At 50.5% G+C, this 23916-nt stretch overlaps 1 protein-coding gene across 2 annotated transcripts in view; it reads right to left on the bottom strand.

Moving 5' to 3' along the window:
- Positions 1-23916, bottom strand: part of LOC132326865 (GDNF family receptor alpha-4) — a 75198-nt gene continuing 51282 nt past the window's right edge. The window contains exons 2-8 of one of the 2 annotated variants that reach the window (XM_059845594.1): positions 19013-19291; positions 15941-16021; positions 12265-12610; positions 8979-9088; positions 7348-7482; positions 6973-7130; positions 1-3995 (exon numbers count right to left, since the gene is read on the bottom strand). In XM_059845594.1, coding sequence (XP_059701577.1) covers positions 3849-3995; positions 6973-7130; positions 7348-7482; positions 8979-9088; positions 12265-12610; positions 15941-16021; positions 19013-19291 — 1256 coding nt within the window. In that variant the 3' untranslated portion in view covers positions 1-3848. Of the gene's footprint in view, positions 3996-5978; positions 6297-6972; positions 7131-7347; positions 7483-8978; positions 9089-12264; positions 12611-15940; positions 16022-19012; positions 19292-23916 lie in introns of those variants that run through there. The other variant, XM_059845595.1, reaches the window with a different exon arrangement.

The raw sequence follows: 23916 nt of genomic DNA, 5'->3' as shown, positions 1-23916 counted from the left end.
TCAGGAAAATGCGTGTGTGCTTTATTCATGGATATGTTTGAATATTGACATGTACAGAAAAGGTAAGTACAAGTTTGACCCCAGTTTGGGCTGGCACCCACCACCCTCCCCTCGAGCAGGGGCACACAGGGGGTCCCTGCTCAGCACCATCTCCCAGCCCCAGGTCTCCCTCCCAGCTCCTGCTCCCACCTGGACAATGCTGGACATGACATGACGTGACATGACATGACAGGTACAAGTACATACACAATATTTCACAGGCTCCCAGGGCTGCCAGACACTGGGAGTAGTGCTGTGCAGCCAAAAACCAGAGTTCAGTGGCTACAGAAAGTCTGGCTGGTTCTTTAACTGTGGTTTTTTTCCTTTATTTTTCACATGATTCTTCTTTGTGCTTATGGAAGTTGTCAGGAACAGAGCAATTCCTCAAAAAAAATTGTCTCCCTTTCTGTCTCTTGGCTCGCTCTGTCTTTTGCCTTTACAAGCAGCTGCTGTGACTTCTGTGGTTAATCAAGAGACTTAAAGATGAAGATCCATGGTTCACTTCACAGAATTCAGCAGAGATGGAATTTCATCCAAAAAAATTACTGACTTTTCACAAGGAAAAAGCAGTGGTCTGTGCACACATGTTGGTGGGTGGGAAGAGAGTAATCATGTTTGCTTCCTCCAGCAGAAAGGTTCAAAAGTCATCAATTTTTTCAAAGTTTGATTCATGAACAGGCTTGGAGGGAGAATCAACATTAAATATAGGTGAGAAGAATAAAATTATCAGAACAAAGCCATGAAAGTTTGGGGATAATTTTTTTTGTTGTTAATTCCCACTCCCCAGCTCTTTCCTGCCAGGTGAGAGGCTCCTTGCTCTGTGCCTCATTCGTTTCATCCCAAAGCATCCGTGAACCCCAAGGAAGCCCCAGGAGGGCAGGACCTGGCCTGGGACAGGGCTTGGAGGACAGGACATGGGAACTGAGGATCTGGAGTGAGACAACCAACATCTGCAGAGCCTTTGAAGCAAGACAGCCCTGGAAGTGTCCAAGGCCAGGCTGGATGGGGCTTGGGAAGCCTGGTCTAATGGAAGTGACCTGCTCATGGCAGGGGTCTGGAACAGGATGAGCTTTAAGGTCCCACCTGACCCATTTCATGATGCTGTGATGTGAATCCAGGGGAGATGATGATGTCTCTCATTGAAGTCATTGAAGATGGTACTGGGATGAGGTAACCTCTGGAGGTCTCCATCCCATCCAGTCCTTGAGTAGGATTCTCCACACCTCTTTTTACAGCATACCAGTCTGAAGGGAGAGGTGAGGTGGGGCCACCAGGCATCCTGACCACCCAGAAGAACTCTCTCTGCTGAATGAGAAGGAAGTGGCAAAGTGGCACTTCACCATCACTGGCACATGTGAGAGACACAGGAGTGGGTGCTCCTGGAAAGCAGCTGACACTTGCATCCCCATCCTGTGCAGATGCTCGGCCTGGGCATGACTGAAAGCTGGTGGAGACTGGTTTGATGTGTGAAAAGCAGAGCATGACTAGAGGACTGGAAAGGAAAGGGGCAGAAGGATGCAATTCCCAGCATGACCTCGTGGTGTTGAGGTAGTTCCTTGCCTTGAAGGGCTGAGCAGTCAGGGTTTCATCCCTCTCCACTGCAGCTGTGAGGACACAAGCTTTGTGTCACTTGGTCTCTCAGGAGACCCTGCTGTCCTGGGTGATGGGGAGACGTTCACAGCAGCTCTGTGCATGTGTGGGGTCACTTTGAAAGGACTTTCCTGCCTGCAGCTCTCCCTCCTGGCCTGCTCTCCTGGTCAGAGTGAGCCCCTTGGCCATGAAGTTCTCACATACAGCCTTTGCCGCAGGGTGTGACCCTTTGGTCAGATGTGTCACCCTGCACACAAGCCTTGGAACTGGGCATGTTCCTTTGCACAGCCCTGCATCAGGAAAACCAGCTGCTACAGCCCTGAGCACCTCAAGGAGCAGCACTTTGGACAGGATGCAGCAGGAGGATTTCTGTTCATGTCAGACACGTCCACAGGTGTTCAGCTGAAAACCAGAGGGGTTTCTTGCTGGAGCAAAAGCCAAGGAAGAAGTTGCTGCTGTTTCTCAGAAAATCTGAAGCAATAAACAATGGGAGAGGTTTTGCAGGAAATGGGAATAAAAAGCAATGGACTTTGCTGTGTCAGATGCTTCCTAAGCCTTTTCATGCATTCAAATGCCAAGGAATTGATGATATTTATTGGAGGAGCACAAACCAAGGAATAAATGGACTGCTGCAAAGGCCAGGCCTAAACACACTCAGGGGGATTCTGGGCCTATTGCTCTTCCTCCTATGGCACTCACCCTGGGTAAGTATTTATCCTGGGAAACCTTCTCACTCTTCCTTACCATCTTCTTTCCTGGCTTCAGTTAAGGGGTTCAGCCCCCCAAGAGGGCACTGGGACTCCTCAGCTCACGTCCTCGAGGAGAGACCCTGGGATGCTCAGGTAATCCAGGGTCACACGCCTGCCCCTCTGTGCCCCAAGACACCAGAGAGGCATCGATCCTCACCTTCCTCCCCTGGGCTCTGGATGTGGCTCAGAAGAAAGGGTCACTTCAGCAGCCATTGCTTAAATGACATCCTCCCTGAAAAAAACAGGAACAGGCAGGAGGCAAAACCCTTGGCCTGCTCACCTGGACACAGGTGGTTGCCTCAGCCAGTTTTTCAAGGAGGGGAAACTGTAACAATCCAGTCCCTACCCATGATATAATTCATGACTTGGCCTTTCTTGGCTGGGTATTTCTGTCTTCAGAGTGGTTTCCAGAAAACCTCTCCTACCCTGTCTCTTCCCAGGAAAACAAACAAAATCCCTTGGCTGGAGACCCTGTGCCTGTGAGACCAGAGGCCGAGCAGGTAGCAGGTGAGAGTGGGGTGTGCTGGGCTCACGTCAAACCCTGCCCATGGGCTCACACATTGGCCCCTGATGGAGAAAGGGTAGCCTGGAGTGGGACAATATTGGCCTCTGGTTGTTTGGATGTGACAAAAATGCCCCAAAACACTGAACAGGACCAGTGGATAAAGATGTTTGGGTTGAGACACAAAAAATTCAGCCGTAAACAAAATGCACCACACGTGTTTCTTCCTGAATAGCATCGATACAGGACACAGGTTTCCCTAAGAGGGAGGGCCCGAGGGGAGGTGACAGGTGAGACATGGATGCTGGTTGCACTCTGGCCATGGTTTTGAGAGGGTGGATAATCCCTGCCAGCCAGTTCAGAGTGTGGTTACTTGGTCCTCCCCAGAGGTGCTTCAGGTTCCTCTCCAGTGAACAAAACCAACCACCTTCCCACCAGTCTTCTGGTTTCTTCAGTCTGAAGGAACCAGGTGTGTTGTCCTTCAGGTCCTGAGCAACCGTGCAGACATCCCCATGTCCTGTCAAGAGCCCCTCAGTGTGGGCTTCAGGAAACCTCCTGACAGGTCATCCAGTCATTCATCCATCAAAAGTCTTTCCCCTCTTGGCTGGGGCAAGAAAAAGCATTTCCTTTGCAGCCCTCATTTCTTGGATCACCTCTCTCCTTCATCTTTTCCAAGGGAATTGTCCATGGCTTCAGCCCTATCCATAGAGAGCTGGAGAAACAACAACCAAGCTGTGGTGTGGAAAGGTGGCCAGGACCAAGAATGAGCTGGTTGCCAACAACGCTGATCATATAAAATCAAATAAACTGGCAGACAGATGAGGAGGAGGAAAGGATGCCCAAACACTGACCTTGCCTTCCCTTCCCCTCCCTTCTCCCTGCTCTCCTCCTGAAAAAGTTACTGGTCTGGTTGTTCAGTAAAGAAACCAACACAAATCGAGTCTCTGCCTGGTGTGTGCCAGCCCTCCTCACATCACAGGGAGGCTCAGCACAGCAGGGCCCAGGAGAAGCCACAGCTGCAGCAGAGAGGCTGCCCAGCAGGGAGGGGCTGCTGGGCTGGAGGTGCCTGAGGACAAACGAGTGGAGCCACGCAGGAGCCTCTCCTCTCCAGCCACCTAAAGAGAAAGGAGACAGCGTGGGGTGAGAGCTGTGCCTGATCATGGAATCATGAAATGGTTTAGGTGGGAAGGGACCTTAAAGACCATCCAATTCCAACTCCCTGCAATGGGCAGGGACACCTTCCACTGTCCCAGGTTGTCCCAAGCCCTGTCCAACCTGGCCTGGAACAGCTTCCCAGGACAGCCACAGCTTCTCTGAGCACCCTGTGCTAGGACCTCCCCACCCTCACAGCCAAGAATTTAGTCCCAATATCCCACCTAACCCTGCCCTCTGGCAGTGGGAAACCATCCCCCTTGTCCTAGCATTCCAGCTCTTGCCCCAGTCCCTCTCCAGCTCTCTTGGAGCCCCTTCAGGCACTGGAAGGCCACAATTCAGTCACCCTGAAGCTTCTCTTCTCCAGGCTGAACCATTCCAATTCTTTTTCTCCATAGGAGAGGGGCTCCATGTCTCTCACCAAACTGGTGTCCCTCCTTGGTGCCTCGGAGGATCTGGGGCTCGGGGGCTGAGCAGCCCCAAGTGTGTGCATATGCAGAGGGGCCAGGGCTGATTTCAGCACCCAAACTGCAGCCTGGAGGTCAGCACAGCTCTTCAGCTGTTGGTGAAGGTGGTGTCACAGCAGCAGAGTCATTTGTGGGCACAGCACTTGTTTGGACACTGGCTGGAGGTGTCTGTGTGAGGTGGGTGCCTGGGTGTCCTCTCAGGTCAGTGGCCATCCACGCATCTTATGGAGCCACTGCTGGCCAGTGCCTTGACCTGGTGACCTTAAAGGTGGGTGTGGAATATACCTCCATGGTGCTGGGAGACATTTCACCAGCTTTCCCCCTCAGGTCCAGAGGTGCCAACCTCATTAAACGTTGAACAGGATCTAGATTTGAAGCTGAGTCCAAAGTCAAGACCCAAATCTCTGGTTTCCAGCAGGGACCACACTCCAGCAGCACTCACACCCCAGAGGAGGGATGTGCTGCTGCCACAAGGAGGTTGGAGATGTGGCAGGCCCATCCTCCACTGCAGCTGCTTTTTCCAGCTTCCCACCTGCTGTTGGGAATACTGTCCTGGTCACAGACAGTTCACAGCTTCTCCTTCACTTCCAGGATGATGTTCTCAGTGCTAGGTCTGGACCTGAGGCCACTACTTGGATTTCTCTAAGATCTGGGGAGCACCAGCTGGAGGGAAAGGCTCCAGATCTGTTGGGTGCCAAACTTGTGGCCTGGTGAAGGTGTTCCTGTGCCCTGCAGCAATGCCACCGGGAGAGCAGTGAGGGAACCTGAGGCCACTTTTCTCCACCTCCCAACCTGCTGCTTATTGATGCAGGATGACCCCCAGCTGGGGAATGATGTGCAGTGACTCCATGATCCAGAAGGCTGAACAATGGCTTTATTAAGCTATACTAAATTATATTAGTACATATTGTGTGTGTATATATATATATATATACACTACCTACTAAACTATGCTAAAGAAAAACCCATGACTCCTTACAGACAGTCACAACACAGCTTTGACCTAATTGGTCAATCAATCAATCAAAACAACCTTCACCAGTAGCCAATTAACAAATCACTTTGGGTAAACAATCTCCATAACACATTCCGCATGTGCCAAACAACAGGAGCAGCAAATAGAGATAAGAATTGTTTTTTCTTCTTTTTCTGAGCTTTCTCACTGCCTCCCCCAGGAGAAATCCTGGGGAGGTCGTGCCTGCTGCTCTCTGTGAAGAGAGCTGTGGCCACAGCCACTCTGTGAAAACAGGGGGGAGAGAGGTGAATCGGGCGTTTTCCCCCCAAAAGAAACAGTGATTAGCCTTAAAATAACCCACACTTGGAAGTTCTGAAGTATCAGTCAGCCCAGTGCAAAGCTCAGTCCTTGGAGTCTAGTTAAAACTGACAGCTTCTGTAACCTGAACGTTCAGCAAATCAGGGGCACTGTTAATTATTCAATAGGAAAATAATTGAATCTGAAAATTACTCTGGTGTAGCAAGTCAAGGTCATTTTGTTTTATTTAAAAATAAAATATTTAATGCCTATCACAGCCATCACCAGTAAATGAACATGGTATTTGTTTTAAAATAATTTCAATTTAATATTATTCCGATTGTAATAATTTACTGATGAACAGAACCATTCCTTTCAAATTTTCCAATGCTTAGCAAACCTTAAACCTCTTAAACCTTAAACCTGCATTATGACCTCTAGAATCCTCAGCTAAAAAGGGAGGGACTTGTGTCCTGGGAAGTTGAAATGCTTGTCTGAAGCTGAACTGATGCTCTGAAGGACAGTGAGGAGCCAAGCCAGTGACCCTGGGTGAAAACCCCACGGATTTCCCAGGACTTCAAATGAAACATATCTCTGAATAATGGAAGGTTTGGGAAGGGAAGGTTTGGGAAGGTTTGGGAAGGTTTGGGAAGGTTTGGGAAGGTTTGGGAAGGGAAGGTTTGGGAAGGGAAGGGAAGGTTTGGGAAGGGAAGGTTTGGGAAGGGAAGGGAAGGTTTGGGAAGGGAAGGTTTGGGAAGGGAAGGTTTGGGAAGGGAAGGTTTGGGAAGGGAAGGTTTGGGAAGGTTTGGGAAGGTTTGGGAAGGTTTGGGAAGGTTTGGGAAGGTTTGGGAAGGGAAGGGAAGGGAAGGGAAGGGAAGGGAAGGGAAGGGAAGGGAAGGGAAGGGAAGGGAAGGTTTGGGAAGGGAAGGGAAGGTTTGGGAAGGTTTGGGAAGGTTTGGGAAGGGAAGGTTTGGGAAGGTTTGGGAAGGTTTGGGAAGGTTTGGGAAGGTTTGGGAAGGTTTGGGAAGGTTTGGGAAGGGAAGGGAAGGGAAGGGAAGGGAAGGGAAGGGAAGGGAAGGGAAGGGAAGATCAGACCTCCAGGAGCTGGAGGGTAGGTTGGATGCCTACGTGTGACACAGGTGGAAGGAGTTGAGGTGAGGAGGCTGCAGGAGGCACAGACATGGCTGATCATCTCTCTGGGCCAGGCCTGCCCTCTCCTACCTTGGTGGGCTGGAGGTGCTCCAAGCTGTTCTCTCTGAGGGTCGCCACAGCTCTGTTGGCATTTCTGTCCTGCTTGTACATCTGTGTGGTGGGGGGGATGGACGGGGCCACAGCTGTGTTCAGGTGAGTCCCATTGCCAAAGGCCTGAATGGCATTTTCTTGGTGTGGGAAAGATGGAGAAAAGGCTTGTCAGGGCAGGGTGAAGCCTCTCTTTCCCAGCCTCTTTCTCTGCATCACCTGAAGGGATGCCTGAGGCTCTGCAGAGCTCCTTGGCTGGTAGCACAGGGAGCTGGACACGCCCAGACCCTAGAGCACCGTGGCACCCCCAGGTCCCCATGCCCAAAAGCCCCCCCAGCATGCAGCAGTGGCACTTACGGAGGCAGATGTTGTTGGTGAAGAGGTGCAGGAAGCTCTGGCACTCGTCCTGCCGGTTCCCGCTGGCGTTGCAGGTGCACCAGGGAGCAATGCTGGATGTCGAGTTGTCGATGTAGTTGGGGGTGATGGGGCTGCCTGCCGGGACCGACGGACAAGTGTGACTGCAGGGCAGGGACGGCAGGAAGGGGCAGTGGCATCCCCTCGGGCTGCTCTCCTGGGTTACGCTGCCTCAGCTGAGCCCCTCCATGACAGCAGCAAAACCCTTCAGGTGCTGATGTCATGGCTCTGGTTTGCCCCAGGGAAGAGCAGAGGAGCAGTCACAACCCCTTTGCTCACATCGCCATCACCAAAGCCTTGGGTCAGTTAAAAAAGTGCTATCAGGCCAAGGAATGGGCAGTTTCTGGGAATTCAGGTTCCCTAATAACCTTCAGAGAATAATGGAATGGTTTGGGTTGGAAGGCACCTTAAATCCAATCCAGTGCCACCCCTGCCATGGCAGGGACACCTCCCACTGTTCCAGGTGCTCCCAGCCCCAGTGTCCAACCTGGCCTTGGGCACTGCCAGGGATCCAGGGGCAGCCCCAGCTGCTCTGGGCACCTGTGCCAGGGCCTCAGCACCCTCACAGCCAGAGATTCCTTCCCAATATCCCATCTGGTCCTGCCCTCTGGCAGTGGGAAGCCATTCCCCCTTGTCCTGGCACTCCAGGCTCTTCTCAGAAGTCCATCCCCAACTCTCTTGGAGCCACTTTAGGCACTGGGGGTGGCTCTAAGGTCTTCTTGAAGCCCTTTATTCTCCAGGCTGAGCATTCAAAAACTGTATGTGAATGTGCATAAATGTTTCCATGCTGTCGTTGAAAAAGCCAATCTCAATCTCCAGAATGAAGGATTAAAATGGAATGAAATGTTGGTCCAGAAAGGTCAGTCTGTCTCATCTATGAGGACAGACCTGGTCCAAAGGCCACTGGTTTGGACTCTTGTCTGTTCCCATGCCAACTGCTGCCAGCTGGGCTCTGCAGCATCTGAAATGCCCATCTGACACCCTTTGAAGTTGGCAGAATGGCAGTGCATGGTGATTTCCAGTGGCAGCACTGGCGATGGCATCAGGGAATCCCTGGCAGAGCAGACACCCTGGGACAGCCCATCTATTTCCAACAGAGAGAGAAGCTGGAATCTGTCAGTAGCCCATGGTTTTCCTCCCTCCACTGCTCCATTCTAAAGTTACCCCATACCCATGGCTTAGTCATGTCACTGAAGGGAGAAAGACCAGAACCAGGTTGGATGTGGCTTGGAGGAACTTGGTCTGGTGAAAGGTGTCCCTGCCCATGGTAGAGGGCTGGAACGAGATGGGCTGTACAGGTCCCTTCCAGCCTAAACCATTCCATGACTCTGTGGTGTCCTGGAGAGCTCAGCTCTCCACCTTACTGTCCTCATAGCCAGAGTAAGAGGAGACATTTCCCACCCAGAGGAGAATTTTCCCTCCCGGAGGAGAGGTTTCCCACTCACAGGAGATGTTTTCCTCCCAGAGGAGAGTTTTCTCTCCCAGAGCAGAGGTTTCCCCCCCAGAGGAGCAGTGTCCCCCCCAGAGGAGCAGTGTCCCGCCCCGCTGGAGGAGGAGGAGGAGGAGGCCCTCACCGATGATGCCGGTGTAGGCCAGCAGGCAGGCGGCGTAGCTGTCCCTGCGGCAGCCGCTGGCGGCCTGCGGGGACGGCTGGCAGTTGAACTGGAACTCTGCGTAGCGCGACCTGATGGAGCCAGAGCACAAAATGGAACGTGTTACCACATCTGTGGGGAAAGGGGATGCAACAGCACACCCGTGGTGTTCACAGAGAGGAACACATTTGCAAGATGCTGCTGTAGGTGTCCTTCAAACAGCTGGAACAGATGTCCTTTTACAATCTCCTGCCTATCCCAACAAACCCAGGTAGAGGTTTTGAACAGGTTCTGCAGTCAATGTTTTACAGGCTTCCTCCAGGACTGCAAGATAAGTCCAGTCTTGGAAGAAATGTTTGCTTTCTGTTGTGTGAGGTTGGTTTTTGAGGGAAGAGCTGTTGCCAGGAAGGAAATCAGTCTGTGTTACCATTTTCTATCTTTTGGGGGATAACTTTGCCCTAAGACCCCAGCTTTCATTTTTAGTCTGATTGGATGAAACAGAGAATTGCTCTGGTCCAGTTTCTTTCTCTAAAGACTCTAAATACAGCTGAAGTCACCTCAGATCAAGGGAAATGTCCAGAGGTTCAGACATGAAATGTCCTACCCATGGGCAGGGCTGCTGCCCATCCTCTGCTGCAGACACCCATTCTCAGGAGAAGGCCTCTCTGGAGCCGGTGGAGCAGGCAAATCATTCTGCCAGCCACGTATCTGCCACCAAACTCTTTAGGCATGAGTCAGCTCTTGGCACATGGTGGTGTTGGAGATTGTAGGATATCTGAGGCATCAGCACAGGACTTCCAGGCAGGACACAGCAACAGCTGGAGACCCAGATCCATCTCAACATTCGTTTCGTGGCCAGGCAGGAAGGGATTTCACGTGGCATCTGAGCTGCTTCGGAAACTCAAGCATGCACCAGCACTGACAACGCCTGAAGGGAGGGTTCCTTAGGTGACAACCTGCACTGTCTGAGCTGAGAACTGAGAACCTCAAACGTTTACCCTGCCCGGGCAGGGTTCCTTAGGTGACAACCTGCACTGTCTGAGCTGAGAGCTGAGAACCTCAAACGTTTACCCTGCCTGGACAATCTCAGAAAAACAGAGCATGTTTCTCCTCCCAGACATCCTCTCTCTTCCCGACACGTTGCTCTTGCTCCTGGTCAGTGTCAGCATTCCAGTTTGCACTTTCCAGCCCACTTCTCCCCTACACCCCTCTTTTTTTCTCATCTTTGTTCCCATGTTTGCCCCTTATCAACCCTTTCCTCCTGTAACATGGACAGGTAAAATCTTTCCCAAAACTTGCTGCATTGTTTGGAGATTTAGAGAAGGGAGCTAGTGACTGCAGATTTGATATAATCCATATTAGAAGAAGCCACCCCTCTGAGCTGGGAAGTTCAAAGGGCTAGAGCTGTGCAGGAGTGACAGGGTGAGACTTGGAGTGTTTCACTCCACCTCTTTATGATTTATTCCTGGCTTTCCTTGTGGATTCTGCACTGCTGGCTTTGACCAGGTCACATGTCAACCTCTTGCTCCCTCTGTGTCTCTAGAGGATATTTTATTTTATATATTCAGAGACCAAGGGACCAGATAATTAACAGCTGTGCTGCTTGCAGGAAATAGTTTCCAGTCTCCTGGGGAGTAACACTCTCCCCTTTGAACCTCTTCCTCCCCACAGGGCCCTCTTGTCATGTTAGGGAGAGGGTGGTACCCATCCACTTGGGATTCCCTGGACAGCCAGGGGACAACATCTGAGCAGGGCCTGGTCAGCCCAGGGGCTCTGCATCTCTCAGAGTCTACTTCTGCACAGTTCAGTCCTCCTCCTGCCTCCATGTTTCTGGGGTGCAGAGTGCTGAGGGTATTTGTACTTTCATGCTTCCAAGAGGATGCCACTGCTCTCACCTTCCTTTGTGAAAATACATAATATTTTCATTGCAATTAAAAGATGCTGTGCTGGTAGGGGGTGGCTGCTGGAAGTTCAGCTCAGGAAGTCCCAAACCCCACAGCAATTAGAGACTGAGACAATACAGGGAGGTGTGTCCTACACTTGTTCTTGTGCTCTTCCCCAGGTATCTGCTCACAGCCCAGCTGCACACAGGGCACTGGGCTGGGCCCCTGTGGTGCTGTTTTTGCCTTACATCTCTACTGCCAGCTGGGCTCTGCTCCCGAGAGCTCTGTGTGCATTAACCTTCTGGAATATCAAAGACTTTTTGAGCAACAGGGAGGGGGAAAATAGTGCAGATGAAGGAAAAGCACTGAAGGGGTTCTGCTGTCAGTGTGCACACGGGATGGGTCTGTGTGTGTGTGACTGGGGCTGGAAGGAAACAGAGGAGCCAACCAGGCTGGCCACAGACTGTGCTGTGGATATGGAACGACACCAGGACTCTGAGACTCCTGGTGCAATCATCAAATCATAGAATCACTGAATCACAAATGGTTTGGGATGGAAAAGACCCAAAAATCATCTCATTCCACTCCTGACATGACAGGGACACCTTCCACCATCCCAGGGTGCTCCCAGCCCTGTCCAGCCTGGCCTTGGGCACTGCCAGGGATCCAGGGGCAGCCCCAGCTGCTCTGGGCACCTGTGCCAAGGCCTCAGCACCCTCCCAGCCAGGAATTCCTTCCCAATATCTCATCTAAATCCACCATCCCTCAGTTTCCAGCCATTCCCCCTTGTCCTGTCACTCCTTGCTCTTATCCAAAGTCTCCTGCTCTCTTGTAGGCTCCTTTTAGATATTGGAAGGTGTTATAAGATCTCTCCAACAAGCCTTGCAGTACAAGGGTGTATTTTTTATGTATATAGAATAATTTTTCTAATTAAACAAGCAAGCAAACAAACATGGTTTTAAGGCTTTCACAAGTGCCTGTGGCTGTCAGGATACCTTGGGTGCTCCTTGAGGATGCTCTGGGCTGGGGAAGAGGAGCAGTGAGGGGGATGGATTGGTGAAAGTGGCTGTAAGGACCCCTCCCCCATACTCCTGCTTAGCCTGCACCTTCCTGGAACTGTTCCCATAACAGGTCTTTCTCTAGAACCAAAGCCAAAAATCCACAGAAAATGTCCAAAGAGCTCAGGGTGATCATCCCCCATCCCCTTCTGTCTGCGAACACGTTCTGTGGGGTACAGGGACAGGGCTGGTGGGAAGCACAGGGCCCGTCACGGCCATGTGGGACATGCCCCAGGAGCACCGGCGGGCGAGGGCACGGCTCAGGGCTGTCACCAGCCCTGCCCAAGGGAGGCCCTGCGTGGGGACAGCCCTGTGTGTGAGCATCACCTGCAGACGTAGTTGTCCCGGCAGGAGTCCAGAGGCGCCAGGCAGTTGGGCTTGTCCTTGGACTCGTAGGAGCAGGCGGGGACGATGGTCTGGCGCCGGCGCTCGGCGCAGGCCGTGTCCTCGCAGGGGCAGAAGAGCAGCTCGTGGGTGTACTCGGGGGGCACGCGGTCGAAGAACTTGCGCAGGGCCTTGTGGCACTTGGCGCGGTTGCAGGTGTCGGCCCGGGCCAGGCGGCGGATGCAGAAGGAGACGTACTCCGTGCGCAGCCGCTGGCACATCTCGTCCACGTTGCAGGCCTTGGCGGCGTCCAGACACCGGTTCACCTGGGTCACCTCGTTCTCAGACCCTGCGGGGCGGTGGGACACGGTGAGGTGGTCCTGCGCTGACCTCCCCACCAGCAGCACCGCCCCTGAGGCCTTCACCCCCTGCTCCCATCCACGGCCTCCCGGTGACACCACACCCGCTCCAGGAAGGCCATGGCCACGGGGAAGTGCAGGTTTGCTCTGCAGCTCCTGGTGGGACCAAATCCCCTTTCCACACTCATCTTTTCCCAGGAAGTGCCACAGTCACGTACCAGACTTCACCCCCCAGAGCTCACTTCACCAAGCTCGTATCTTTAATAAAATGAATTTTGCTTTAATCTGGGCATCTGGTAACACTTTATTAACGCAGATTAACCAGCCTGAGGCCTGGAAGACAGCAGGCATTAGAAAGTGCAGCTACTCATGGCCATGAGTGGATCCATCGAGTGTTGGGACCTCTACTAATGGACCTTCTTGCTTCTGCAAGTTGCTCAAGATCAAAGGCTGAGTCTCTGCTACATGGGTGGTCTGCACTGATTCCTGGCACCTCAGCCTCACTGCCCTGGACAGGCAGCTTCTCCTGGCCTCTGAAAGGTCATGTCTGGCTTTGGAGCAGCTCTGTTTGTTCACCCCAGGACCTGCCCAGCTAAGGGACACCTGTCTGGGTCTCAGTGTGCCCCATCCAGACCAGTCTGAGCCAGTACCCCGCTGTCCCCAGTAGTGACAGTGCCTCCCCAGGGTGGGATCAGAGGTACCATCCAGCCTTGTGTCCCTGGGACCTGATGCTGCCTGCATGTGAGTGCACGTGGGTCTCTCCCCACACCCTTTGCAGGGTCACCCCTCACTTACATCAGCAAAATCACCCTGCATGACCACCCTCCTAAACAAGAGGAGAAAGAATGTCCCAGTCTGGGTGGGAGAGCTGAGATGTGCTGTGGGAGGCAGGGAAGGTGGAGGAAATTTGCAGTAAGGGGAAAGGTCAGGAAAATAAAGCAAAAACTGTAGTGATGGATGAGAAAAACAGTGTCTTCAGTGGGAAAGTAGGGATCTCATGAGTTTATATGCCAACAGCCTTCTCTTTAAAAATAAGGAAAAGGAAGAGGAAAAGGCATTTGTCTAACACTGGTTGTAGGGCTGCTTCAAAGGTGGATGGGGGTCTGTTTTATAGAGGGGAAAAATGCTATGGAGTCACTGGCAGGAGTCAGTGGAACAGCAGACTGTGTCTGATTGAACAGATAAAACAAGGATCCTTCAAGCTTGAGAGAGAAAATGAATTTGAAGCTGTTTTTCAATTAACTCTGAATTAAAATCATGACCAGTAGGACACCAGAAGGATTTTCTCTCCAGCAGAAAAAGATTTTTCCACTGAGAAAAACTCCCCAGTATGATAAATTTCCAATGCAGAGTCAAGCCCTATCTTTGACTGGGAGTTAAAACCAGCCAGTCACTGCTGACAAGTGTTAAAACACTGACAATCCTCCTGAGCCCTTCTGAGCTGGCTGCCCTCCTTTATTTCCCTGACTTTATCAGATGCTCCTTCTCCCAGCATTTATTTTTTCCTTCCTGTTGCCCCCTGTTGCTTACAGTGAGCTAGAAGTCAAATTCCAAGTTTCTCAGTTATTTTATGGTGGGTGAAAGTTTTGCTTGTTGTGATCCCCTCATTAAATAGTTACCTCTAAAACTGCCCAGAGATGAATATTGTCAGAGCATCAGCTTATGCTGGGAAGCTGCCAGCTAACGTGTAGGAAACAGTTACTTGGAAGGGTTTCATTACCCATTCAGCCAATAAATCACAGGGAACATGCTGGATTCTCTCCTCTTCCCACGCAACACCAGCAGATGTGCTTTTTGAATCACTGCTACAATTAGAGTGGAGGGATATGGTTCCATTTGTACAGTTTTAGTAGTGGCCATATATTGTTTATGTAAAATTTAGTTAATATACCTGTTGTTCACTTAGCCTATGGTCACAGTGGTGTCTTATGTTTCAACAAGTTCTTGGGATTTCTGTTTGGTAGATTTGAAAGAGAATCCTTTGGCAGTGTTGACCATATGACCCTGGACACTGGACAGGCAGAGGGCAGCAGGTCATAAGTTATGTAACAGAAGATATTGATTAGTATGAATAAGGACAAAAAGGCCAAGAAATTTCGTGTCCCTAAGTGGATGCCAAGTCCTCTGAAGAATCCCTGCTGCTCTGGGCCTATTTGCTTTGCTGCACAACCTACTTAAATTTGCTTTAAAAACCTGAGAGTGTGTTAACCCTGCACAAAAATCCCCATCCCTTGTTTTCCCCATGCTCTGAAGCTTTCTGGGACTCAGCAGAACGGGAAAACTTCCAGTAAAGAAAACCATGATCCAGCAAAAAAATTTTCTGTCCATGCACCAATCTACCAGTCAGTAAGAGCAAGGTCGGGGAGCACCTCCCATCCCCTCTGGTGCCCTTCTCCAGGGCTGATGGGTCAGTTTGCTGCAGGACATCTTCACCAGCAAGTGTCTGGCCGTGGTGGGGACGGCAGACCTTGCCCAGCTGCAGGGACATGCTGCTCCTTCCTTGCTTGGGTGCACTCCAGCTGTGGATGTCACCCCAGAACAAGGCACACATTTGGAAAAGCTGTTTGGGCACATCTGCCAGAGACACAGGAGGAGCACAGTACCTGCTCCCAGACAGGTAGTTTGGTAAAACATCCACTCTTGGAAAGCTTCTCCACAGCTGTGGAGCACAGGCTGGTTGTGGTGGCAGCTGTGCCCTGGTGATGGATGGGTTATTGGTGGCCACACTGACCTTTGAACTGCTGAGCCCTCGAGGAGTTAAAAGGTGTCAGGCTGCTCTGCTCAGCCATTACCAGGGTTAGATGTACAGCAGAACACGGCTCTGGGTCGTGAGGTTGCCCTCAGGGCTGGTGGTTAAAGGCTGTGGCTGGGATCAACACATAGGCTGAGTTATCGACCTCTTTTCCTGCAGAGTTTGATCCTTGGCTGACGTGGAAGCACCTTCTCAAACCTGACAACGCCCAAGCAGCTCCTGTTTGATGAGCTGTCTGCATGGAACAGATCATCCAGCTGCTATGGAGAATGAGTGTGCCTGGGATGGGTCATTGGAAGGGGTCTTGGTACCACATCCCTAAGTCCCAGTCCTTCATAGTACGGACATGAAACAGCCCAAAGACAAAAATCACAAGCAGTTTTTTCCCAGAACATGTAACAGTTTAGCAAAGGAGTCAGAGGCACCTCCTTGGAAAAAACAACTGCTAGACCTGAACCATGCAATGCTCCCAAGGAGCAGAAAGGACTTCCCCATCTGCAGCCCTTGACCCCCAGCCAGGGCCCTCCCTGTGTGCACAGAGGTGTCAGAGCATTTCCCACCCACCTACCTGCAGTGATGGATGCCAGCCGGACGTAATCAAAGCCCCTGAGGAACGGCTCGTAAGGGGAGCTCTCCAGGACATTCATGCCTGGGGGGAGAGAGAAGCTGGTGAGAAGGCAGATGAGGCTCCTGAGGGATGGCTGAGATGCACAAGGTTCAACATCTGCAGTGAAAGATTGTTTGGTGGGTCCAAACTCGTGTAAAGGCCATGAGTAAATGAACACTCAGAGCCATGGGAACAGGTGTGTGGACACATCCTTGGAGAAGGGAATTGAATGTAACTGGCTTTAAAAATATATCTCCATTTTGGAGTGGGGCAGCCTGTCAGGAACTGTTGAGTTGCAACTCTCTGTAGCTCAAGCTCTGGGGATTGCCAGAGAGGACACCAGACTGTAGCACAGGCTCCTGCCCATGGGAAGAGCTCAAATCACCAGCTCCCTACACATACAGAGTTTCCATCACCATTCTTACAGTTTCTTCTATGTCCCTCCCTGGGTCAAATGTCCTCACCTCTTTTAGGACACAGACAGGGCTGTGCACAGGATTATGTTGGTGATGACACACTCCATATTTACTGTCACCTCTCCCTTTTCTCCCTGCCAACAGCCTTTTCTCACTTGGCACAAAGCTAGTGACCCACAGCTCCTGCAGAAACTTCCTCTGGTTGTTTTTAAGTCTCTGGGAGCCTGATTTTATTCAACTGGTGCTTCCCTTTCATCTGTGCAATGGTCTGTAATGCCCCATCATCCTGATGGATGCCATGGAATATTACTGAAGCAAACAGCTCAGTATCTGTTGGGTTTTTTATTAGACATTTAGAAGGATGTGGACAGCAGCAGCAGATGCACTGGCTGGGACAAAAGGGCAATCCAACCTCATGCTCTGGGCATGGGCTGACCTCCAGCTACAGCAAGAGGCAGCAAGAAGTGGCTCCCAGTGTCCACAGCCCTGTGCAATCACCACGGCACATTACAAGGCAGCTTTACACCTTCATTGAAATATCTTGCATCGTTACTGAGTAGAGAGGGGCCCATTTGTATTTTCCAGCATAGCAGTTTTATGTCCTGATGATAAAGCACCTTATCAGAGAGTTGTTATCGGGTTGTCATCATGTTATTGTGTCTCTAAGTGGGAAGGTGGCTAAACACAGCGTGCTCAAGAGAAGCTGAGTAAATAGTGTGCTTTGTAAATTCCCTGAGCACGCACTTCCACAATTGTTTTTGCAAGAGGGCTTCTAGGAAGCTTTTTGCAGCCTCCTGGGTATGTGTGATTGAGAACAAAGCTCTACATGGACCGTGTGGATTGGCTTCCTTTCTCGGTCAATTAAACATGTGTAAGGACTCTGAAACATGGGACTGCCACGATATATATCTCCCTGGGGAAATTAAGGCAAGGAAATCAAAAGTTTGGTGTGCGAATCTGCATTGCAAATGAAGTCAGTTGTTTGAAAAAGTGTGGGGCTCAGGACATGACAGCAGGGAAGTGGAGCAGAGCTGTTGTCAGCCCCCAAGAAGCCCTCTCCCAGTCACTCCCGAGGTGGAAGTCCCAAGGCACTGGGCAGGGAGTCCATCCATCACCCAACTGCTGTTCTGCATCTGGAGACCCAGAGCTGGCTCCTACTCGCTCTCAGCACTCCTTGCCAGCCTCTCTCTTCTCTTCCTTCTAGAGGAAGGTGTCTCTTCCTGCCCGTGGCAGGGGCTTGGAACTTTCAGGGTCTTTCAGGTCCCTTCTGACATTAACCATCATGTGTCCCAGAGCTGGAAACCCTCAACACAGCACTGCCCTACACAGCCATGTCACAGGTGACCTGTTTCCAAGTTTGAGCCATGAAGGCCAGCTGGGAAGGAGCTGTGACACCACCCACTGAGATGAATGGAGTAACTGGATTGCCACCTCTTCCCCAGACTTCCCTTCAATGGAAACAAATCTGGCACATAATTATGGGAAAGGCCACATACTGGAGGGTGCTGAGGTCTTGTATTTGCCCAGTCAGTTCATAGCACCGTGCTTGGCACCCTGCAAGCTGTGGCACCTGGAAGATTCCCAGGAACCTGATCAACCAGTTTCCACCCTGGCAAGCCTGTGCACTGCAGTGTCCATCCTCTTTGTTTTGCTTGGCCTTTTGGCCTGTGGTTTCACCCCTGCACTTTTCTTTTCAGGTTTCAGACAGTGTTTTATTAATCTACTTCACAGCCCATGGCTGGAAGGGTCTGTTTTATTCCCCATTTTAATTTTCATGGTGCATAAAATACTCACCAGCCTGACAAGGAAGAGTTATGGTCACTGAGGTGCAACTTTATGGTGACTCTTAAAAAACGTCAAAATCCAAACTTATTGAATACTGGCTCTGGGAACACTTTAAGTTCCAACTTGATGTCACCAGCCTCAAATCTTCACTAACACAAAGACACTGGTGCACTTGAGACATTCCAAGAGAGTGATTTTTTTGAAATTCATGCTGTTTTTCCTCAATGCCTGTGCTTTATGTTGTATTTCCATAAAATCTACAGTGTTTATGGTTTTGGTTAACATACTTAGATAAAAAATACGCTGTGCATTTCTCCAGCAAAAGATCTCAATGTATATTGGGAATGTCATAAAAGAGAGATTGGGTTAAAAAAAATAAGGAAGGAGGCATCTCAGGTTTTCAGTAGTGCTTTCTCCAAAACATCAGTACTGTGGGGATCAGTAGGATCACCAAATATCTTGAGTTGGAAGGGCCCCACAGGGACCCTCAAGTCCAATTCCTGGCTCTACCAGACACCTCAAAATCCCACCCTGTGCCTGAGAGCAGTATTCAAATGCTCCTGGAGCTCTGGAAGCCTTTGGACCATGCCCATTCCCTGGGGAGCCTGGGCAGTGTCTGACCACCCTCTGGGGGAAGAACCTTTCCTGATATCCAACCTAACCCCCTCCAACACAGCTTCATGCTGCTCCCTCCAAGATCAGCATGTCTTGAGACAGAACAGGATCATACCGGGGTGTTCAGCAGCAACCTCAGTGCTGGGGAGCTCTGTAGAAGGGCCCGTGAGCCATTCCCTTTTAGGAAAGACAGGAAGGAGTGCCCCGTCCTACTGACCTTCCATCAGCGTGTGGTGGATGCTCCAGTAGACGCTGAGGCAGTGCTTCTCCTTCTTCATGCCGCGCTTGCACTTGCAGCCGTAGAGCTGGCTGGAGAGCAGGGCGCTGACGGTGCTGCGGCACTGGCTCTTGGCGTCGGGGCCCAGCTTGTTGGCGCCGTTGCCCGCGATGCACTGGCGCAGCGTGCGGAACTTGGCGCTGCACACGGGGTCGGTGGTGCACGCCTCGCCCGCCTGCAGGCAGTCCCTGCTGGAGCCTGCAGCAGCTGCCATGCCTTCTGCAAGGGAAGGGGAGAGGCGGTCAGCGCCACGGAGCAGCCCCACGGGAAATGCCTGTGTCTCCTGCGATCTCCTTCTTCTAGGGGCCCCAGAGAAGGTGTGGATGCCCCGTTCCTGGAAGTGTTCGGGGCCAGGCTGGATGGAGCTCTGAGAAACTGGGATAGTGGAAGGTGTCCCTGCCCATGGCAGAGAGGTGGAACCAGATGAGCTTTGAGGTCCTTTCCAACCCAAATCATCCCATGGTTCTATGAAAGGATCAGCTCAGTAGCAGGATTACAAGAGACAGAAACTTGACCAGTTCCTAGTGGTTGATTTTTCCTTCTTGGAGAACAAAAGTATTTTCAAATCCTTTCTTTCCCAGCTCTCTATCTCATTTCTGCCCTCCAAAGTTAACAGTGGCCCAATGTTACAGAGACCCTGGCCTCTGCTCCTTGAATATGGTTTAACTGTTCCTACACCTTCCTGGAGCTATAAATGGCTCTGTGTGGGTGTTTTGACATGTAATCAGCCCACATATATCCCAGGAGTTGGCCCTTGTTCACTGTCACCAACTCCCCAGGACTCCCACTGTTTCTGTCTTGGCTTTTTCCAATCTTTTGTAAATTGTCTTCAGAGTTCCTTTACCAACACAAAATGCTGTGTTCTCCATTAGGAGATGACAGCCCAAAGCATGGGAGGAAGATGGTATTGCTACACATACACCAATAAATTTTCCCCTCAGGGCTCAGTGATGCTGTGCCTCAGTGCCAGGAGCAGACCAATCCCGTGTTATTTATTGCCCTTCCTCGCTAAAGCAGGCTGGACACGTCCAGGCTGGCTCCTGGGATCTGCTCAGCCCAAGGCTCGAGGCTGCATCGCTGCTCCTGGCAAAGGGCAGGGCCAGCCGTGCTCAGATGGGGCTGGGTGGCACCAGGGGGCAGAGAGGGGACTGGTGTGCTGGTCTGGAGCATTTGATGTAGGTCAGGCAGGACTGCTCCACGGCTTGGGAGAGTGAGGAAGAGGCAGACCTGGTTTATGGAAGGGGAGAATCAGTTCCAGTGGCCATACAGTAATTTTGGACACTGCTGTACTATCAAAACAGAAACTGCTGTCATGACCTTGAAGGAGAACTTCTCCAATATTTCCCAAAGGAAGTCTCTGTCTCTAACATAACTTGTCTTCCCTTTGGGTAGGAACCAGAAGGGGAAGGACAGAGAAGACCATTTGCTTTTTGACTCCCTCCAGTGTCTGCTGCTGGTGAAACCCAGCTTGGACAATATTAGAAAATCCTGCTCCCTGAGAAAAATGCGAGTCCCTGATCTCCATCTCTGAGGGCTTCATGAAATCTCTGCTTTCTCCAAGACTCTACAGATCTCTTAATAAAAGTCCCCTTTTCTGCCTTCCAGCTGCTGCCTCTGCCTAATTTCTGCACCTCCCAATTGAGCACTCGAGCCCAGTAGATCCATTTCTGTTCCCTCAGCAGTCACAGTGTGTTTGCTAAGAGGGAGCTGCCTCTGTTGCCCTTGATTAGAGTAGAAAGTAGCAGCTGGAGTTCAGATACTTCAATTATGTTTATTACAAACTTTGGGTGAACCCACTAGGAGGTTTCCTCCTGAAGTATCCCAGTGGAATCTCAAATGAAAAACCTTTCATCTAACTGCAGACTATTTCAAAGTGCCTCATGGCCAATGTCAGGCTTTCAGGTGTTTCAAATCTCACACTATCTCAAATTTGAGTTCTCCTGCCCCTGATTTATTCATAGACCTAGTTTATTTAGCACTCAAGGCTTGTTTGGATCTGCCTTACGTGGAGAGAGAAATTATTTCCAACATGTGGGAAACTCTGCCTTGGGCTGTCATATACTGACGAACTTCGAACACAGGGAACCAGTTTCCTTGAAATATCATATGGGCAATTTGCAAATTCACCGAGATCCATAAAATGAGCTAGAGAACATATTCTGCTCATATCTGAGCAGAATCCATAGGAATAAAGGAAAAAATACTTTACTTTGTTACTCTGGCTTTTTCCAAAGGTTCTCCTCTGAATGAGGATAAAGCCCAGCAGGCTCTATTCCAGAAGAGATGACTTTGTCAGTGTCCTGTCAGCTGCTAGAAAAGTAGGTTAAAATAGAAATTATGACCTTCCTTCTCTTTCTCCGCTACATGAATTGCAGAAGATACTCCCCAGGATGGTTATAAACACAACCAGCCTGTAAAGGCTATAAAACACTTTGGGATCCCACTCTAATAAATCAGGTAGATTGACCATTCAAGAAATTTTCCTGCAAAATTTTAAGTAAATATATCCTCAAATTGAGCCTTGCTTCATAGAACAAAGGCCAGGGGTGAATATTTACAGCCCAAACCCACAGCATAAAACACCTCCATTCAGACTTTATGACAGAGGTGCTTGAAGCCACTTGGAATGTCATGAATGACCCGTTCTGTAATTGTGTCACTTAAAAACCAAATCATTCAGGGGCTTTTATTGTTAGCAGTGTCTTTGCAACTGAGACAACACAACACCAGTTTTTCTCCTCACACTGCCCCTGAGAGAGTAATTTTATGCAACATTAAGACAGCACCTCTTAGGGAAAAAAATAAATCTCCATGACTTATAAAATTGATAGTGCTTCCTAACAGGCAGGGACAAGAGCAATATTAGGTCTTCTGTCCCAAAGATGGAGTGGCCTTTCTGGTTTTGCCTTCAAAAATAGCTCCTGGCAGGCTCTGTGCCACGGGATTTTCCTCCTCCTTGGCTAACCAGGGAATTGGGATATGCATGGAGCTGTGTGTGGCTTGGGCTTTCTGTGTCTCTGCTTTTCTAAGAGCAGCCCTTCCAGCTCCCTCTGCTCCCTTTAAAAAGCCATTTGTCTGGAGTTTTATTCCTCACTCCCTGCTAATTTCACGCTGTTTATGGTGGGCAGATGGAGTAATGAGTTTATTTTCACATCCTGTTTGTAGCTGTGCTCCACATCTGTTTCTGCTCACTCTTATCTCAGTGCCATTCACCCAGAGTGACTCCTCAAGTGTGGGAGTAAGAGAAAGTCCTGTCTCTTCCCATTTTACAGACCCTCAGCTCCTCTCAGATAGGTGTCTCAAAGTGCATTGTGCTGACCAAGCAGGTCTGACTCTCCTCCAAGGACAGAATTTCCTTCCTCAAGGAAGTGCAGCTGTGTCTGGGGTACAGAAGTGTGAAGGTGATTCTGTGTGGGCTGGAAATAGTGAATAAAATGCCTGGAGAGCACCAAGGTGGGTCCTGTCACTCTCTCTTTCTTACTCAACTTGGGCTTCAGATGTTTTAGCAGGAACCACACCAGTTCCACTGGGGGCCTTGGGACACATCCCCCTTCCCTGCCCTCCAGTTTATATATGAATTCAGTGGGAATCTTTTTACACTCCTCATTTGAGGGGCTGGAGAATGTCCCGAAAAGGGCAAGGAAGCTGGGGAAGGGTCCAGACAGTAAGTCCTATGAAGAGCAGCTGAGGGAGCCGGGAAAGGGGCTCAGTCTGGAGAAAGGGGGATCAGGGACATCTTGGAGAAATATTCCTAGTATTTCCCAACTGTCCATAAACCAGTAGTCATGCATGAATGGGCCCAGGTGGCTAATGCAGGTAGCTAATGCAGGTGGCCCCTGCTAAACCTTGTTTAAACTGTGTTTTCATGTCATGAATTTATAGCAAAATGCTCAGGATCACACAAGGAACAAACTCTTGTACACAGCTCAAATTTCATTGCCCATTTGCTGCTGAAATACCTGCAGAGCAGCCCCAGTGAACAGCTCTGCCATACCTATGCTCCTTCCCCCAGCCTGCTTGAGAACAGTTGTCCCACGAGATACCACACGCCTTGTCCAGAGCTTAGAGCTCTCACCTGGGTTTTGTAGAGCCCAGAAACCTCCTTTGGGATGCTGTTCTCCATGCGAGGGGAAGTTTCCTTCCCTTCCACCTGTCTTGTCCTGATCTCAGTGCAGGTTCCATGCTCCAACACCTCTCTGTTGCTGCCCCAGTGTTTCCTGTGCTAACTCAGAATAGCTCACCTGGGGAGGACACCACCACTCCTAGCTGACAGTCCTCTGTGGCCTTTGATGGTTTTACCAACACAGCACACACATAATGGAATCCCACACTGCAAACGGATCTTCTCCTAGTGATCCTTCCCAGCCAGCACTGGGGTGGTAGAATTTGCTGGGAACATCTCAGGAATGCAAGGTCTGAGGGTGTTAAAGCAATACTGGGAAGTTCAGCCCAATAACGTGCTGTGTGTCTTGATCAGGCATTAAAAATGTGCTGCCTGACTCTGTCCCTCCAGCTCTGACCCTTCACCCCTTCCCTCCACGTCTTGAGCAATCTTTTGTCTGGATTTGATCTGTGCCTCCACACGGGGCTTTACAGGCACTGCAGAGATACAAATAACCACAGCAACACCCACTGAATATTTCCTTCTGCCCTAATGGCTGATCCATACAGGAGATAACCACTCGCTCTATGGACTCAAACCCAAAGAAAACATTTCTCTCATCTGCCTGGCTGCTTATCACAGATTTATACATGACACCCAGATACCATGACAAGTTGTATCATGTCTCCATTACCCTTAAGGAGAACAGAATTCATCATGAAAGCCCTCATGATGACTTGGG

The sequence above is a fragment of the Haemorhous mexicanus genome, chromosome 4 (genome assembly GCF_027477595.1).
Source record: "Haemorhous mexicanus isolate bHaeMex1 chromosome 4, bHaeMex1.pri, whole genome shotgun sequence".
Taxonomy (NCBI): Eukaryota; Metazoa; Chordata; class Aves; order Passeriformes; family Fringillidae; genus Haemorhous; species Haemorhous mexicanus.
The sequence above is the reverse complement of the archived record's forward strand: the minus strand, read 5'-3'. Positions and strand labels throughout refer to the sequence as shown.